Source organism: Typopeltis vanoorti, chromosome 19 (genome assembly GCF_054136105.1).
Source record: "Typopeltis vanoorti isolate ZY-2024b chromosome 19, IOZ_Tvanoo_1.0, whole genome shotgun sequence".
NCBI classification, from domain to species: domain Eukaryota; kingdom Metazoa; phylum Arthropoda; class Arachnida; order Uropygi; family Thelyphonidae; genus Typopeltis; species Typopeltis vanoorti.
Window position 1 is genome coordinate 65,956,008 of NC_143567.1, and position 17,977 is coordinate 65,973,984.

A 17,977-nucleotide genomic window follows, 5' to 3' on the forward strand; every position below is an offset into this window, starting at 1 on the left:
ATCTAAGACTGTTATAATCACCTGCTTTATAATTCCAGATAAGTTCCCGTGTTTATTGTCGATAACTATCAATAGTTTTTTAATTGGCTGCTATTATATAATGTCGCGATTAACCCTTCCTAACCCTCCCTTAAATTCAGTTGTTACTGCTTGTTACTCAATCACGAAATAGTAAAGAGTGTGTTTTAAAAATAATATTACTATAAAAATACAGTAACAACATGATATCAACATGTTGTTACTATTGATATAAAAATACAGTAACATGATATCAACAGATACAAAATTCATCACATGCATTGATACTTTTTTATTTTAAATTACTGCGTACTACGCGGTAATTTAAAATAAAAAATATCAATGCATGTGATAAAATTGGAAAAGGAGCTGACAGGAAATCTGCATTGTTTGCTGATGATGCCAAGACAAGTAGGGCAATGAGATCAAAGATGATACTGATATACAACATTTATAGAGTGATTTGAATAGGCTGGAAGTGTTAACAAAGATAATGGCTATCCGTTCAGTGTTAGTAAAGGCTGACGAGGCTGGAAATCTTGGTCATGGTGGATAGGAAGTTGAATTTCAAGGGTTACATAAGAAAATTGCTAATACAGCTCAGAGGATAATTGAAATTTTGAAATAGGCGTTCAGATTTAAGGATATGGAAGCCATTTTGCCTCTTTACAAGGCCTTGATATGACTGCACCTGGACTACTGTGTGCAGATTTGGTCTCTGGGTTCTGAAGGAATAATAAAAGCTGTGGAAAGGTTACAAAGATAATATCGGGATTATGGAATGTAGAATAACTACTGTGAATTGAAAGTATGTGGACTAGATGCTGGTAAACAGGAAAAAGGGGGGGGGTGATATGGTACGTTTAGAAATATCTGAGAGGGAGTTATAGGATACTGGTTGCGTTTTTTCATTATACGGAAGCTGTGTAGAGGACAAGGGACATCCATGTAAATTAAATTTTTGTGCAGTTAAGAAAGGGTCTAGAGCTGGATTTTTCTCTCACGGAACCATGAGAATGGAACAGTTTACCTGCTGGTGTTAATAAATTTAAGAGAAGGATGACAGATGGTGGGATGATGTATGGCCTCCCTGTTGATAATCACTATTATCCTGTAGTAGAAGGCTCATAATTCTATTCTAATAGTTTATGATATCAAACTTTCACAAATCTCAGTCACCATAGTGATCATGGTAAAACAGCCAGCACATTTTTCAAGTTCTGTTTGTGCAATGTATATAATGTGTCTGACTTCCAGTTATTCCTCATAGTAAACAGAGTGTATTGTGCTCAGTATGGATTTTTAATCCATCAAGCTGTACAATGATTTCAGGGAAGACAAGTTGCATTCTTATGGAACATAACCTTTTATGTGCTGGTACATTAATATAGTACTAGCACATAAAAGAGTTGGCTGGGTTGAATAATGCAGAAATGCTGCTGTGGAGCACAAAACTTTCTCAAGCATAGGCCTCCAATAAGCAAGATGTGGTCTCACTAGGCAGTGAAATTCATATACCAACCAATGACAATTACAAATATTTGTGCTGCAGTGGAATTTGAACATGCAGGCTGTTGGTTGGAGAGTGGATATACTATCTTTTTGGCCACCAGGCTGATAAACTGCTACTACTTTTCATTTTTTTTTTTTTGTGAAAACTTGTGCAACTAAAATCTTCTCTTTCATTTTTCTGAAAGGAGCAGATTGAATATGATGAGCAATTAATATACGTCAGAGCAACAGACTAAATGGAATGAAGGATATGATTTATTCACAAGATATCTGTACATCGGATTTTAACACGCACACACACACAGATACATACCAAAAGATAAATACATTCATGAGAATTTATGGTTATTATAGTGAGCTGTAATTCATTATTTTTCTGAAAACATTAGTAGATTAACAATCCTATTACAAAATAGAATCATACTTTCAAAGAAAGAATTTGTGTAAAGAAATATTGCTTGGGAGTGATCACAGTAAAAATAGTATGGGATTCCAAAGACAAAACGTGAGTTAGAAAAATACGTAAAGGTTACAAAAGTAGATGTGGTCAGTTTCCAAGATTTAAAAATATATATAAATGATAACAAATTAAGCAGAAGGTGCCACATTTATTACTTGCATGAGACAAAAGACTCAAAACATTTGCCACACTAAAACAGTAACATAAATACAGCAATTATTACGTGACATGCATTTTTTTATGACATTCAAGCTCACTTTATTAAACTATACATTTAAATGAGCAAATTGAAGCTTTGTGGAAGAGAAAATTGATAAATACATAATACATATATAATAACATTGTTTATTAATTTACTCTTCCATGGAACAACAATATACATTTAAAATTTAGTCTAAAAATATTTTTGACATAAATTTCACTTCAACAACAAACAACTGGTATTCACTAATAACACATCTGGGATTACTGTGTATGTTCAACAGCAGACAAATTTATATTTATATTTTGGGTATACCAGAATGAACCAAATAACAAGTGATATGTTTAAAGTCACATATGAAAGAAATTATGGTCTCATAATTTTTGATCATGAATTCTGCTCTGATTTTGAACACATGTGATGAAGGAATTCTCCTAAAACGCCATGTGGCTGAGCACATTCTCGTTGTCCAACAGTTGTTCCTCCACTTGTGGAAGATTTTTGTCAAGGCACCAACACCATAAAAGTTCTGTTTTCAAGTAGATAAAAATATATTTACTCCTTTTTCTCTTTAGATTTGAAACACTTTACAAGAAATACTGTATACAGAATAATTGCAGCAATGATAGCTACTAGTCCATACATAAATACATTAAGCTCAGGATGACGATAACGATTTTTCCTTAGCCATTCTAAAACTTCTTCTTCTTCTAGGAGATCACCTGTAATCAAAAGAATGAATATATTATCCAGCACACTTAGAAATTAACTAGTGTATGATTATTAATAACTGAAGGAAAAAATCATCTGTTTTCTTATTTAACTGCATATAAGACTGCACTTAAAAATACCCAAGCTGAATATAAGGAACCTTGATATACTGAAAGGTATATCAAGGTTCTGTATGAAAAGTATGACAACCTTGATAATTTCTGTCTGGAGGGATTATAACAAGTTAGTAGTTTTAAGGGATACAGCAAGATAAGTTAAATTTTATATTTATTGCATAACAATATTGGATAGCATATAGTTTAAAGAACAATATATAATGGTCAGTATTGAATTTTATGTTTTTATTGATTAATTTCTGTGTTTCTTTATTCATTCACTGCTCAGAGACAAGATGGGGTGAGAGGGAGATTATGTAGATCAGCGTGAAAGATGAATAACATGAGTGGTGTTGATTTTTCAAAAAGGATAGGCTGCTGTGAATGTAATGTGTATGTGTGGAAGGACATTGTCGAAATGTAAATATGGGCATGCAGGAAGTGTCACATACTAATGGATTATGAATCCATTAGCACTTCTTTGAATCAGCAGAGAAGAGAGTGAACAATGTTGGACTAAGGGTGAAAGGCAGTGCAGAATGTAAGAATGCAAGCAGTAGCAGGCAGAAGGGAAAGCAAGGAATTATGACTGTAAATATGGAAATAAGAGAGACTGATAGGGCAAAAGAAAATAAGACTGACACTGGTAGCATGCGAGAAAGAGAATAAGATTGATGACATGCTATCAGATGTGAAAGGCAGCAAGAAAAGGATTCAAATCTCTGAAAGAGGAGATGGTGAAGATTAGGCAAGAGATGAAAGCATAATCAGAGTGAAATGAGAAATGTAGATATGCATGGAGGAGTGAGGAAGAATGGAATGAATGATGTAATAAATTATTTGGGAGTAGTGCTATGTGGAGACCTGATTATTAGAGGTGCCCAATACTTGATTTCCTGGAGGTAGAATGAGCAATGATTAAGGTATTGGATATGAGGAATAAGCAAGCAAAAAGCTCAATTAAGGTCGAAACTAAACTGGTCTGGACAATGGTCCTTTCCATAATGCATAGCATTACACATGTCCTTTTGGACATGTATAATGTCCAAATGGGTGGATGCTTTGCATTATGTGATACTAAGGCAATCGATGTGAAGTCATCAGCCTCTATATACAAGTAGCCCAGTCGTGAAGATACTTCACACACAAACTTGTTGGCTTACAGTTGGATAAAGGATTAAACCAAGAATATAATTTCTTGGCATCTTTAATTTATAGTCTAACCAAATGGAAAAACTTTCAACATGTATTTCTGAATGCATTTTTGAAAATTATGGAGACAACCGTGTTTGAATAAAAACTTTAGTTTAATATAACTAAAATCTACAATTCGACGTTTCGACCATTATGTCAAGGTCATCTTCTGGAGCGTGCAAATATACACAAGAAACAAGCTATACTACAATCAAACTGGTTCGTTAAAGATTTTTAACAGCAATTTGATTGTAGTATAGCTTGTTTCTTGTGTATATTTGCACGCTCCAGAAGATGACCTTGACATAAAGGTCGAAATGTCGAATTGTAGATTTTAGTTATATTAAACTAAAGTTTTTATTCAAACACGGTAGTTGTCTCCATAATTTTCAAAAATGCATTCGGATTACTGTGCAAGCCTAAAAGAAAGGATGTATTTCTGAACATTGCACAAACTAATAAATTATGACTCCTAATTAGTTTAATGAACACAGAGTCCAATGATTATTAACCTTTTATGATATGTGAAGTTCATTTAGTCAGCAATTAATTTCCCTTTCTTGTGAAACAGTTATCAATATATGACATTTTTGCTTGTTGTCAGAGTACTTCATAGTCAGTAGTGGTTGTGTGGAATGCCAGGCCTGATTTCACAAGAAAATTTTAAGAAGCCTCACAAATGTGTAGGATCCATACACAGTGCAATAAAAATCAAGGCTTAATTTTACATCAAGTATGGTCTGCTTTCATCAAAAATTTAACTGCCATGGACCTAGGATATAGCATGCATGATACCACAGAATATGATAGCAACAACCAGCAATATTCCAACACGCATACATTAACGAATGTATCATTTGTATACTGGTTTATCAATTATTTAGCAGTTGTGAAGTTATCAAAAAAAACATTTAATGTGTAGTTAATCATTAACATACTTTTGTTGGGTTTTTAATTGTTTATTTTAAATAAACTCATATTACAATGTGTTCTCAATACCAAAAACTTCCTACAGAACTGCTTACCCACAGAAACCTAAGTGTACATCAAGAATCTCCTCACTTCTACAAATCATTGTCCTCCTCATAATTCCCAGAATTTGTTGTGTTGTCCTCACAATTTTGACGAGTTCTCTAAATTTTAGATCCTTATCCACCATCACCCCAAGATCTCTTATTTCCTCCAACTCCAACAATATATCCCCACCAAACATAAATTCTACATTCTATCTTTGTTTTCCAAATTTTAAAACCTTACATTTTGCAACAATGAACTGGCATCCCACTCCTGTGCCCAATCACTCAATCTACTCAAGTTTTCTTGTAAGGCAGGAACATCTGCTCTACTCTTCAGTTCATCCCAACTTTTCATCATCTGCAATCAACTGAATATCCCCATCCAAATCTTCCCCAAATATCATTAACATACAGGTTAAATAGCAAAGTCCCAAAAACAGACCACTGAGGAACACCACTAGTGACTTTCCTCTTCTGGCATATTGTTCCCTCATACACAACTTGCAAATACCTATCAGATAGCTAATCTCTGATCCCATACACTAGGGTAATATCCAACCCCATCTGCTCTAGTTTGCCTAACAGTAGTATACTTAGATTTTGCAAAGGCTTTTGTTAAGTTACTGCATGGTAAACTGATAGGCAAACTAGAGCAGATGGGATTGGATATTAGACTAGTGTATGGGATCACACTAATCTAATATTATTACAAAGTCTTATTACAATGAAGCCATCACTTTATTGTAATAAGTAAGCAGATTACTAAAACATGATCTCCCTTTAGTAAATCCATGCTGTCCATCAAAGATAATGCCACTGTTGTCAACCCAATTCTGCATCCTGGTTCTCACCATCTTCTCCAACACTTGAACCATGACAACTGACACAGATAGGCCTACAATTTGATGCTTGAGTTCTGTCACTTCCCTTATAAAGAGGCACAATCTTGCCCTACTTCCACTCCTTTGGAATTCAACCCAGTGCAAGACTCATATTTAACAAATATGTCAAGGCAGATGTCAACTCCCTGGCACATTCCTTCCAAATATGTGGTGACATTTTTTCCCCAACTTCCAGGACTATATAATTTTGCTAATGAAGATATTTTTAAGATAAATTTTAATAATGTATATATATAAGTCCAAGCATGTTTTTTTTTTACAGTAGAATAAGTTGTTCTCTGTAAGGGCCTTAATTTTGCAGTCTGCCCTTAGAAAGTATCGAAAGAACTTTTGTTAGCAAAAGTTGAATGAGTTATGTCTATCTTATTTCCATAAGAGGCATCACTGGCATGGTTCAAATCAGCACTTGCCATAAATGCAGCAAAACCTCCTATCGACAATCTTTCACCTTTATGATGAGCTCTTGATAACCTTAGAAACAATTCTGACATAGTGATTCTGTCTGCAGATAAAGCATCAGCAATATTATCCTTGATGAACATGACATTTTAGCAAGCTTTGATATAGTTAATCCGTTTACCAATGTTCCTACTGATGATCTACTTGCACTGCTACAAGATAAATTCTCTAAGACATTTATGGCACTGCTCAAACACTGTATTTCATCGGGATATTTCAAATATAAAAACATAATATACAAACAGAACTATTACCTAGCCAAGTGCAGTTCTCTTTCAGCTTGGTACAGTGTCCTAGACAAAAACAAGGTCCTAGAAGAATACCATCATAAACCAAAATTATGAAGGAAAAAAAAGTACGTTGATGACACATTCTTAGTCTGGAACTACCTTCACTTCTCTTTTCGTGACTAGGCACAAGAACCTGCCAACTCATCACTGACAAGGATGAACTAGCCAAAAAAATTGAACATTTAAAAAACACTCAAAATGGCTATAATGACAACATCATCTCCAGACTACTCAACTGACATCAGGCCAGAGAAATTTCTAATGAAGAAGAAAACAGAGGATTCATTATGCTTCCATATATTAGCTCTATTCCCATAAAACTATCAATGATAAGATCGCCTGTTCTGATTCACAAAACTTCGACACTACCCACCTCAATATCCAGGTGTTTATCAGCTATGGTGCAATTACTGGTCATCTTACTATGGACAGATAGAAAATCATTTGAACAATGTACTGTTTGAGATATTGAATACCACAGAAGTGAAGCCTCTGCTTTGTCATCACATGTGCCCTTTTCAGCTGACCCACAAGACACTTTGCAAGTGAGACATCAAGTGTTATGGGATAAATCAGAACTATTACACCACTGTTATGGTACAATGGAGAGAAAAATCTGGCAGTCTTTGGAAATGGCATTAGGTCCTAAATATCTAAATATTAATCCAAATCTGAATACATCTTGGCCTTTATTAGCCAAACATGTACATTTAAATGCATAAACATGCACAACATTCTGAACAATGCAACATGCAAATAGAATATTTTAAAATAACATCATTCTTCTATAACTGCATAATAGTTGTCACCTTTGGTAGTCCTTACTGTTTTGTCTACTAGTTTGTATTTTTACACCTGAAGAAATCCTCTGCAATTAGGATGAAATGCCATGTTGTCAATTAACATAAATGCTATCTTATTTGCCAGCCTGGCTGACTGAGTGGTTAGCATATCCACTCTCCAGTCAAAAGGCTACGGGTTCAAGTCCCGTTGTGGGCATGGATGTTTGTCATTGTCTATGGAAATACTAGCAGTGGTGGGTAGTAGATGTCATTGGGGTAGTTGATGGATGTTATTCTCTGGAGACAGCTATAGAGTAAGTGCCCTCCCTCAATGAGTGCTTGAACTCCCTGGAGGTGTAAAGTAATAATAATAATAATCTCTGTTAGAATTTATCTTGGTGTTCTGCCTTATCTACTCCTCTTCACCACGCTCATATCTTCTAGGGATGGCCTCTGGTTTTTTCCCTCTCATCTTCTACTCTTTTAAGCACCTCTGGATTAATCCAATAAATTCTCTCATTAACTTAAATTGTTCCTATCGTGTAAGATATCCATATTAAAATTCAGATATCCCACAAATTAAAAATATATAAATCAATTTAAAGTCAAGAAATTAGTAATGTGGCATTTGTAAAGTTGTTAGTTAAACATGTTTGTTTTTGTATGTTGCAAACAAGACAATTTGATAATAAATTTAGTTTAATCCTTTATCCAAGTGTGAAAAAGTTTGCACCTGAAAATATCTTCAGGACTGAGGTAAGGTAGTACAACACCAGACAACTCGCACCAAAGGTGGATCAAGCTCTCAACTCCTTTTCTCAGTATCTCCCATAATGCACAGCACATCTCCTTGTGGACATGTATACTGCTATGCATTAAGGGGCAGGGGCACTACCCATACCGGTTTCGACCTTTATTGAGGTCTCGTCAGTGGGAGCCAGGCCCAGAGTGGAGATACTAAGGCAGAAGCAATAGGAGAGGTCATCCTTACCTATAGGAGTTGCCAAAAGGTGTACCAGTCCAAACTTTGTTTGCTCACACTTGGATAAAGGATTAAACTAAATTTATTATAGTCTAACCAAGTGATAAATAAACTTTCAAGACAATTTGATGTTATTTTTATCTTTGGCTATTGAAGTATTCCTTAGATGTAAAATAAATTTATTTTAATTAGATATTAGCAATTAATTGAAATTTTGTATGAGCTGTCACAAGTTTTTTAATGTTGGTGCGGTTTCTATGTAAACAAATGTTGTTCATGAAATGTTGTCAGTTATGAGCAAAGCAGAAGTTATCAGTGTCATTCGCGTTGTGTGAATAATTAAATGAGCTTACCTCAGTGTTGAGAAGATTGTGAAATGAAGAACTGTTTTAAATTCTGGCTGTTTCATAATGAAATTATAATTAAATAAACTTTTCTACATTGCAAAGAAAGAACTTAGTACATTGAAGCCCAATGCTGGAAAGCAGTAATGGCAATGAAATCTTAGTTGCATTTCTGAACATGCATGGAAGCAAAAAACACATTATCAAACATTGCAAAGAATTTACCTGTCTATGGAGTAGAAACAGGAATACAGAAGGAGGAAGCTGTGGAGTTTCTATGTCTTAAAAGTATGAAGACCAGACAGAAATTTGAAAAAAGATTACAAATAGAAGATTAACACCCCAACCGGCCATGATGTTTATAGACGCCCAGCTAAATCTGGATATGATTCTGTAAGACCCATTGAATAACATGGAAATACTCTATACTTTTCAAAGGATAAGAAGTGCTATTTGGTCTCACTATTTCATTCACCTCGGCTGGTAGGGAGGTTAAGAGAGGATATCCTAGTTATAAGAAGATAAGTGAAGTTTTTAACTTTTCTAATCCAATTTCTAACCATTGGCATGTTTAGTTATTTCTTCAGATGCATTCAAATAGAAGGCAAAAATTGTTCTGAAGGTATGATTTCAAAAAGAATACCGAGACTTTCACATAGAAAGTTAATTCATTATAAAGTGATGAATTCTTAGTAGTTTGTTCAACAGAGCTTGCTGCTACTTTCATATACAAAGTAAAGTTACACAATGTCTTGGATGAATACAAGAGCTTAAAATCACAGCTCCCATATGCTGTGATTTTAAGGTGCAAGAAGAATTTGTCTTATGTTGCTGCTGTCATATAGAGAGCACCTATGTTTTGTGTTAGTCTTTCTCCTTTGTGAACTTAAGAAAGAATAAAAGTTCTGCAGGAGGCAAGAGACTAAGGTTCCAGGAGTTTTGTCCATATAATAACTGTTAGCTTATGTAATTGAAGGAATGCTGTGTAGCATTAGTGTTTTTCATGTTGTTTGAAGTTGTAATTTTAAGAATATACTGGCACTTGTGTGGTAGTTAAGGGGTTGACTTGACATTGTATATATTTGTGTTCTCTGTAAATTAAAGATTTTTATTTAAATTAAGGGTATATTCAATCCCACATTATTTCAAAGCCAAATAAGAAACTCAAAGATAGGAATCAATATTTAAGTAAAGATTTGTATTTTGTTACAAGAGTGTGAAGACTCAATCACTTAATTGGTTTAATAGTTAAACAGGTTAATTTAAGATGTTAATGTAATATCCTGGGATACGAACCTGTGTGAAAGATTAATTAGAAGTTTAGCTTCAGGTGCTTTCTTTTTTACTTTGAATTAAGAGTTTAAACTACTTGGCATGTGTATAAGTGAGGAAAGTAAGGAAAAAATGTACCCCCCCCACACACACAATATCATCTCTATTCCTGCTATCCACCAAACTCTGGCATCCACTTTCCTTTAACCTACCCATAGCCAAGATTCCAGAGCCTTATTACTATTATTATTATTATTATTATAATAATATCATACCACCAGGGAGTCCAAAGACTCATCGAGGGAGGGCATCTACTCTATAACTCTTTGTCTCACTACTCCACCAACCTTCATCATCTAACACCAATGCCATCTACCACCACTAGTACTTTCACAGACAATCATAAACATCCATGCTCATGGCGGGATTTGAACCCGCAGCCTTTTGGCTGGAGAGTGAATATGCTAACCATGCTAACGCTCGTCTCTGGACCATCTCATGTTTCCACATTACCATGAAACCATGAAAATCCAGGTAACCAATTCTGAGCGCAAAAAGTCCAAGAGTGGTCTGACCAGTGCATCATACATTGCACAACCACTGCTTTATCCCTATGCATTAGTATACTTCATATAATATAATAGTGCTGCTACGATATGCAATCTTTGCAACATGCCCAGTAACTTCAGTCTACTGTCAACCATCACTCCCAGATCTTAAATCTCATCCACTTCCTGTAGTACACAGCCTTATATTTCTACATCCAAAATGCAACAGCTTGCACTAATTAATATTAAAACTACAACCCTACTCCTTTGTCAAAGCCAAAAGCTTATTCAAATCTTCCTGAAGGCAATTAACATTAGCAAACAACTAAAGATCTCTAGTCAATCATTATGACATAAAATTTACAAACAAGTTAAACAGCAAGGACCCAAAAACAGAATCCGGTTTGTAGAGTGGTATTATTTTGCCTCCTTTCCACTCCTTAGGAACCTTACTCACTGCAAGACTTTCATTAAAGGAGGGTAACGCTACTGGTTACCCTCCTTTTTTTGAGTGAATGCTCTATCATACACAACTTGCTGATATCATTCAAAGAGCCAATCTATCTAACCAATACACTATCCATTCCCATCCTCTGCAGCTTGCACATCAACTTATTATATAGAAATCTATCAAATGCTTTTGCAAAGTCCAAGAATATCACTATATGATTCTCCCTTGTCTAATACACTCCTTACCTTTTCAAAAACGTAATAAATTGCTAAAACGACCTACCATTTATAATTCCATGCTGACCATCATAAAGAATCCTATGTCCATCAACCCAGTCTTGCATTCTATTTCCCATTCTCTCCACACCTTGACTACAACCGCAGTTATACAGAATAGGAAACTATCTATCCTAGAACCATGTTTGTAGAGTGGTATTATCTTGCCTTCTTTCCACTCCTTAGGAACCTTACTCACTGCAAGACTCATTAAATAATCAGGTCATAGCTAACTGCTATGCATGTTCCTTAAAAATATCTTGTCCATTTTCCCACAGCCTTATTAACATCTAACCCAGTTAACTCCTAATACACCTCTGATTCTTTTACTTCCAATTCTCCTGATACTTTTTCATTTGACAAACCCTGCAGTGCTCAAGTATTAGAATCCTCAAGATCCACAATGACCAGTCGCCTGAACTCCTATCTTCAAGCTATCCCAATGGATACAAGGAAAAACTTGTAGACTTCAATGCCACCAACTCAGTCCTGTCTGTTCTTTCACAAGCTCTTTCTTGCCTCCCCTTGCATTCCCCCCCCCCCTCCTTACCTTCAATAATAGTGAGATATCCACACACAATCAAATTTCCTTTCTTGGACTGACCCACATTTCTGATCTTTCTTGAATTTTCAACTGTAGTTTCTGCAACAGCAATAAAACTTGGTGTACTTTTTTCACAAGACTCTGCTTCACACATTCATAGTTGCTAACTCTATACAAACCTCAAATCTGCCTAACCATAATATATTGCTCCCATATTTGGGGTGGTGCACCAAAATCCTCTCAAAATTGCTTAATTCTATCCAGAAGAAAGAGATCTAGCTACTTAATGGTCCCTCTCCTCTCTCTCACATATCCACTTCAGTCCCTCTCATGGGCATTCAGTTTCTGCCTTGTGCCTCTTCTACAGATAATTTCATGGACAGTGTTCTGCTGAATGGATCACTATCATTCCTCCAAAATCAATAGAATAAGAGTGACTGCTAATCAACACCCTTTTACAGTCCATCTTGAAACTCACTGAACAAACTTCACTGCCTCCTCTTTCATTCCATCTACTTCTGTTCTTTAGAACAGTCTCCCCAACTCTGCCATTCCCCCAAAGAAATACAACCATCAACTATTCAAACAAAACGTGAACAGATTCTTCTTTTCTTCTTGTCCATGCATGGCACTGATGTGCTACAGGTCTTCTGGCCTCTTGTGTGTGGATCAGATATTAAAAAAAATAAAAATCACGTCTCTCTTCTAAATATTGCACACCATCATTTACACCAGTATGATAACATTGATGAAGTACTCATTGATTAATTCCACTATATCATTGCATAGGCTTCTGTGGAGAAAGGGCATGCTAAGAATATGTATTCTGGCATTTTTCCACAAAAATAAAGTTATTACATATAATAAGAAATTATTTACACTATTTTCTCAACTAATTTTGTGAAATTGTTTTGTTTCACTTCATCAGAATAATTACATGAATAAACTATAAAACTAAAAAACAAGTAATGGCAGTTAGCAGCTATAGTTAAAATATTTGAACATGAATAAGCGATTTGCTATTATATTCGCTGCTTGTTTGTCGATTGCTGTATGCTACTAGATGCAAGTGTGTTGTGATAAATTTATGAAGACCAAGCGATGTAAAATCATCCCTTGTTTTCTGCTGCACTGTGCAGGATGTTTCATCATTTCAGCTGATTCTTTGAACACTCTTGAGAAAAAAATGGTAATCTATGTGGAACATTTTTGTCTGTTGCCATTTCAGTAGTATGTGTTCCAGTTTGGATTTGTATCTTCTTTCTTTCATTCTCAATGTCCTTGAGGTGTTCTGATTAGAGTACCTCCCCAGAACTGCCTGTTTGTTCTATGTAGTGTAAACCACAACTAGAGCTGATCTTGTAGACATCTGATATTTTAAGTGGTGAATGTACAAATTTAGGAGGTTTCGGGTGATTAAATAGATATCTTGTAGACTGGGTAGAAAGTGATCAGGAGGACCAAAGAGACAGTGAAAGGATGAGGTTAAACAGACTGGAACTCAGTGGCATAAAAAAGCTCATGATAAGAATGAATGGAGGACTTTGGCAGAGAGCTTCGTCTAGGAGTGGACAGAAAATGGCTGATGATGATGATGCATTTTCATTTATGCATTTCCAAAAAACTTCTGTGTACTTAAAAAAAAAAAAAGTCATTATATTCAGATTCAGTGTTCAAATATATATAAAATGTCTTAATTATTTCAGGAAAGGAGAAGCAACACAAAATTGAAAATCTGCCCAGTGATACGGCACAGTGAGATTTATAAGTAGTGTTATATATAATCAATAAATGGTATTTTAGTTAATTTTAAAAGAGAATCATATCATAATACTTGACAATTTTAAAATTAAGAATTTAAGAATTATCATTCACAACTTTTAACAAGCAGTCCTTGAAGTGGAGCAGGTACATTTTTCTATCATAAAATTCATTAAATTTGTAGTCAAATCTCAAACTTTTTCTACTCTTATGATTTTTGTGCAGTGTCATATTTTCAGATTCCTATTATCCTGAAACATTGATGATGTCACTTTTGAAAACAATCTCTCAAAATATAATATTCATTAAATACAATTTTTTTAAAATATTATTATTACCTAAGACCCCATGGAGTCAAAGACTCATCTGGGAGGTCCTTTGATCATACACATAGCTCATCATGCTGTGCTTTAAACGCATTCAAATTCTCTGAAGACACCACATTCTCAAGCAAGCATTCCAATCATTCACAACTCTTCATGAAAAAAACCTGCTTCTCACTATCTTACTCACACCCTCTTTATGCAGTTTCCAGGGATGACTTCTGGTTCTCTTCTGATCTCCCATTGTTTTCTGTAGAACCTCTCCAAAATTGATCCTATAACAACCACTTACCACTTGTAGGTCTCTGTCATGTCTCCTCTCTTCCTCCTGTCTGCCAGACTCTGCAAATTGCATCTTCTCAATCTTTCCTCATATTCAACATTCTAGAGGTTAGAAACTACCTTAGTCAGCCGCCTCTGGACCCTTTACAACATCTCTTCGTCCTTCTGAAAACCAGGTGACCAAATCTGGGTACAATAGTCCATGTGTGGCCTAATCAAAGGCTTATACAATGGAACAAGAATCTCCCTACTTCTACAAGTCAGTGTCCTCTGCATCATTCCCAGAAGACTTTGTGTTGTCTTCACAATTTTGGCAATGTGTCCCCTAAATTTTGGATTCCTTATCAACTATCACTCCCACATCTCTTATTTCCTCCACCTCCAACAATATATCCTCACCAAGCATAAATTCTGCACCCCATCTTTGTTTCCCAAATTTTAAAACCGTACATTTTAAACATTGAATTCGCATCCCCATTCCCGTGCCCAATCACTCAATTTATTTAAGCCTTCTTGTAAGGCACAACATCTTCTCTACTCTTCATGGCTAGTCCCAACTTTGCATCATCTGCAAACAACTGAATATCTCCATCCAAATCTTCGCCAATATCATTAATAAAACAGACCTCTGAGACACACCACTAGTGACCTTCCTTTTCCTTGATATCGCTCCCCTATACACAACTTGTTGATACATATCAGATAGCCAGTCTCCACTCCAATGCACTAATCCAATATCCAATCCCATCCGCTCTAGTTTGACTACCAACTTATCATGCAGTAATCTATCAAAAGCCTTTGCGAAATCTAACTATATTACGGTGTAACCTTCTCCTCTGTCCAAGGAAGCAGTTACCTTATTGTAATAAGTAAGTAGATTACTAAAACATGACCTCTCTTTAATAAATCCATGCTGTCCATCAAAGATAATACCATTGTTGTCAACCCAATTTTGGATCCTAGTTCTCACAAGCTTCTCCAACAACTTAACTACAACACCTGGCACACAGATAGGCCTATAGTTTGATTCTTGAGTTCTGTCGCCTCCTTTATGACGTGGCACAATCTTGCCCTCCTTCCTCTCCTTAGGAACTTTGCCCAGTGCAAAGACTCATATTAAAAAAATATGTCAAGGCTGGCGTCAACTCCCTGGCACATTCTTTCAGAATACGTGGTGATATATTATCAGCCTTATTTACATCTAGTTTGCTCAACTCCCCATACACCTCTTGCTCACTTACAGTCAGTCTCTCTTCCTTATCATCAACTGCTTTCAATCTCTCCATCTTCTGCAACAACAGCTGTCTTTATACCATTTTCTCTAATCAATGTCATTCTTCCATAATCATTCTTTCTTTTGCTAGCTACATATCGAAAGAACTCCTTAGGATTGTTTTTGGCTTCATTAGCTAATTGCTGTTCATACCTCACTTTTTCTACCTTGCCAACCAAGTCACCCACCTTGCCTGGTCTTTGTAATCCTTATGGAATTGGTTATTTCCACTTCTCTTATGCTGCCTCCATAATGCCCTTTTTCTCTGTATCACATGCTTAATCTCTTTATTCATTCATTTCACACCTATTCTATTTAACCTTCATACCTTTGGAAAATACATTTAGACATTGCATCTACTAGATTTCAATATATGATTTTTCATTTTCTTTTAAGCTTAATTAATTTATTTTTTTGCGATTGTCATAGAATCCTGCATTGCTTTTCTATAATTCTATGGGCCCTGAAATAGTGGATGATCTAATATCACCCCCCCCCCCCAAAAAAAAAAAAATTAAAAATTAAAAAAAATAAAAACACTGCCAATATACAAAGTTAACAAAAACAAACTCCAGCTTAACTGATTATTAAATATTAAAGATTTTTATTCTAAAAGTTCTGAAATAAACCTTACCTCTATAAATTGATGGAAATTTTTTACGAAAATAGACTAAAGACGGTAACTGACTAATACCATATTTACGGGACTGGCGAGCATCTTTAATTTTTACAAAGAGAATTTCTAAATCATCTGCTTCATCATCAATATGCTCCAACTCCTGAAGAACTTCATCACATTTTGGACAGTTATTATCATCTAAGAAGAGTTACAAGTGTTATTGACAAATTAACTTCAAATAATTGTTGATTAATTTTTACAAGAAATTCAAGGTACTTAAAAGAACTGAATGCTAAGGAAATACTAGCTGGGAGGATGATGATCGATGTGAATTTATTGATGAAGAGATCAGATGTCAGTAATGAAGGTAGCAAGGATGACCTTGTTTTAAAGACTATAATTTGAATAGCAGACAAAGTTGCATAGAAAGAATTCGTTTGGAATAAAAAACGGTTCCATTCTTAGCAAGAAGGTTAATGAACTGAAAGTAAATGGACCAGATAAATTTTGAATGTTATGGATGAAAATTCATTGCATGTATTTAAAGGAGTGTATCAAGGTGCTGGCAGTAGCCAGCATGGCTGAATTACTGCAATTTGAAGTCAGTGAAAACAGGTTAAAATTATGTTTATGGCTACAAATCAACTGCATAAGGTTAGTGCTTAAATAAAACATTAGAATGTAATTAGACTAATCAGGTGTCCATATCCTAACGATTCATCTCCCCCCCTCCCCAACAACAACAACAGGGACTCGTGTATAGTGCATTCAATCTCCATAGACATTTGTGTTCATTTTCATTAAAATTAGTATAAATCATTCAAGATATATAAAACTTTTTTTCTTTTCTTTCTCTTTCTTCATTTATTGATTTTTATTCTACTTTGTTTCTTATGTATTTATTTTCTTTAAATAATACAATCTGCAGGTTTTCACATTCATTAAGAAGATTCTTTTTCATTATTTAGATTTTAACAAAAACTAGTACTATCAGCTGATTGGCTTGTGTGGTGAAATCACAGTCACAAAAAAAAAAAAAAAAAAAAAAAACTGTAGATCATTGTGAATTTCTTCACAATGATCAACAGTGAAATAAAGAGATCAGTGGTAATTTTTTTTTGTACAAATTAAGGATTTGTGTACAGAAGTTGTTCAACATATGGTAGCAATTCCATGAGCATTCAGCAAGTCAACGGAAAAGAACTTTTTCCAAAGGTTAACAGATATTTGTTAAAAAGCAATTTTAGTAATCCTGGTGACATTTTATATTATTTACATAGCTGATGAAGGGGGGGGGGGTGCATATACTCTACTTCTGAATTTTGCAAAAAGCATTTAACAGGTTAAATGCTACACCTATCCATTAATAATAATTGCATTGTTCTATTGGATTAATGTTTCTATATGACCAGCCAATGATGATGTATGGTACTGATTAAGTACATATTTGATCATTATAGATGGGCTATTAATTTGGAACCAACTTTACAATCTTTCACCTTAATGCACTTAATTTCACCTTAAGGACTATAGAGTTTTATGATCACTAATAATGAAGAATAGAATCAAAAGATACACGGAATAATTCTTTTATGAAGTGCTAAGCTTCCTGCCAAGACAAAGCATTGGTATTAAATGTTT

General features: G+C 34.9%; 1 protein-coding gene across 1 annotated transcript in view; it reads right to left on the minus strand.

Moving 5' to 3' along the window:
* Positions 1 to 1,763: 1,763 nt before the first annotated feature.
* The window catches only part of LOC150096202 (uncharacterized), an 881,296-nt gene continuing 865,082 nt past the window's right edge, over positions 1,764 to 17,977 (minus strand). Inside the window, exons 35-36 of the mRNA XM_090409004.1 lie at positions 16,352 to 16,534; positions 1,764 to 2,914 (exon numbers count right to left, since the gene is read on the minus strand). Coding sequence (XP_090265130.1) covers positions 2,748 to 2,914; positions 16,352 to 16,534 — 350 coding nt within the window. The 3' untranslated portion in view covers positions 1,764 to 2,747. The remainder of the gene's footprint in view (positions 2,915 to 16,351; positions 16,535 to 17,977) is intronic.